General features: G+C 44.9%; 1 protein-coding gene across 1 annotated transcript in view; it reads left to right on the top strand.

Annotated features, from left to right (window-relative positions):
* Positions 1-1,553, top strand: part of RBP7 (retinol binding protein 7, cellular) — a 27,140-nt gene that overhangs the window by 19,362 nt on the left and 6,225 nt on the right. Inside the window, exon 3 of the mRNA XM_006885904.1 lies at positions 647-696. Within this exon, the coding sequence (XP_006885966.1) occupies positions 647-696 (50 nt within the window). The remainder of the gene's footprint in view (positions 1-646; positions 697-1,553) is intronic.

Raw genomic sequence — 1,553 nt, 5'->3', positions numbered from 1 at the left:
CTGAGCCCTGGTCCCCAGGACCTTCCATCCCCTTGTCAGCCTCTGGGTTGCTGTGTCCAAACCCCGTTTTATCTAGTCCCTCAGGGATATTCTGGAAGCTCTCCAGAGGGTCAGCTGTGATTCAGTTCTAACTTGAAGGTACACAACAAAGAGAAAGTGGCATAACTAAGGCGTCACAGTGGCTCACTGGTTAAGTGTCCAGCTGTTATCTGGAAGGCCGGTGGCTGGAATGCACCGGCCACTCTCTGGGAGAAGGAGAGGAGCAGTTTGTTCTGTTAAAGTTTCTAGCTTTGGAAATCCTATGAGGCAGTTCTGCACTGTCCTTCAGAGTCACTATGGGTCAGAATTGCCTTGACATCCATGGATTTGGTTTTGCATTACGGTGCAGCCAGCTTACTGATCTTTTACTGAAAGTGATTCAAGCTTTTCAACGAGTCTCTGATTTTGTCTGACTGGTTTTTCCTATGGATCTGATTTCAGTAACCAATCATGCAGATATTGCAAAAGAAACACCAAGGATTAAACATAACGATTTTTGAGAATAGCGATCACACATTTAGCTTGGTACCTCAAATGAATATTGAGACTTTTTTTTAAAATGTTTCCTACGTAAATTAACATTTGGAGACTTTTCTTTTTTTACCAGATTTTATTTTTGAGAGCGGTTTCCAGTTTGCTGAAAGTAAAGAGTTCTTGGTATCCCACCTTCACTGCCCACTTTTTCTCCTCTTGTTAACAACTTGCTTTCCTGTGATGCATTTGTTCCAGGTGGGAGTCCAATGTTTAAAAGGTATTAACTGAAGTCATAGTTTAAGTCTTGGGGAAGATGCAGCCACAGTGAAGGTGAAGATGGCAAAGCTCCATCTCACGTACTTTGGCACGTTACTAGAAGGAAGTATTGCTTGGAAAGGGACATCAAACCAGGAAAGGTTTGATGAAAGGTCAGTGAAAGAGAAGACGACTGTCAATGTCATGGACTGACACAGTGACTGCATCAGTGGGCTCAAGTATGTCAGCGAGGATGAGGATGGCACAGGAAAGGACAGAGTTCAGCTCTGTTGTGCACAGGGTCACTGCAAGTCATACTCAGTGACACATAGCAACACCACCATGGATTTTGTGCTGGAGGAAGTGTAACCAGAGTGCTTTTTTGAGGCAAGGATGGTAAAACGTCACCTCACATACTTCAGGCATGTTATCAGGAGAGGCTTGTCCTTGGAAAAGGATCGTGCTGGAAAAGGTAGAGGGACCTGAGGGAGAGGAAAACCCTCAACAAGATGGACCGAGGCAGTGACTGTAACAATAGGCTAACCTGGCGGAGATTGTGGTGACGGCACAGGATGGGGCAAGGCTCCCATGTGCTGTTCAGAGGGTCACTGTGAGAGGTGGCCCACTGGACAGCACCTAATGACAACATGGATTTTGACAAATATGATGTGTTTTATTGCAGAATTATTTCACTGCCTCCAAAATGCCCTGTGCTCTAGTCATCCATCACCTCTCCTTTCCTCCCTGGTTCCCTGACAACCACTGGTCTTTTTTAAAAAAAAAAA

Source organism: Elephantulus edwardii, unplaced genomic scaffold (genome assembly GCF_000299155.1).
Source record: "Elephantulus edwardii isolate Elephantulus edwardi_28Jun2011 unplaced genomic scaffold, EleEdw1.0 scaffold00045, whole genome shotgun sequence".
In the NCBI taxonomy this organism is placed as follows: domain Eukaryota; kingdom Metazoa; phylum Chordata; class Mammalia; order Macroscelidea; family Macroscelididae; genus Elephantulus; species Elephantulus edwardii.
The sequence above is the reverse complement of the archived record's forward strand: the minus strand, read 5'-3'. Positions and strand labels throughout refer to the sequence as shown.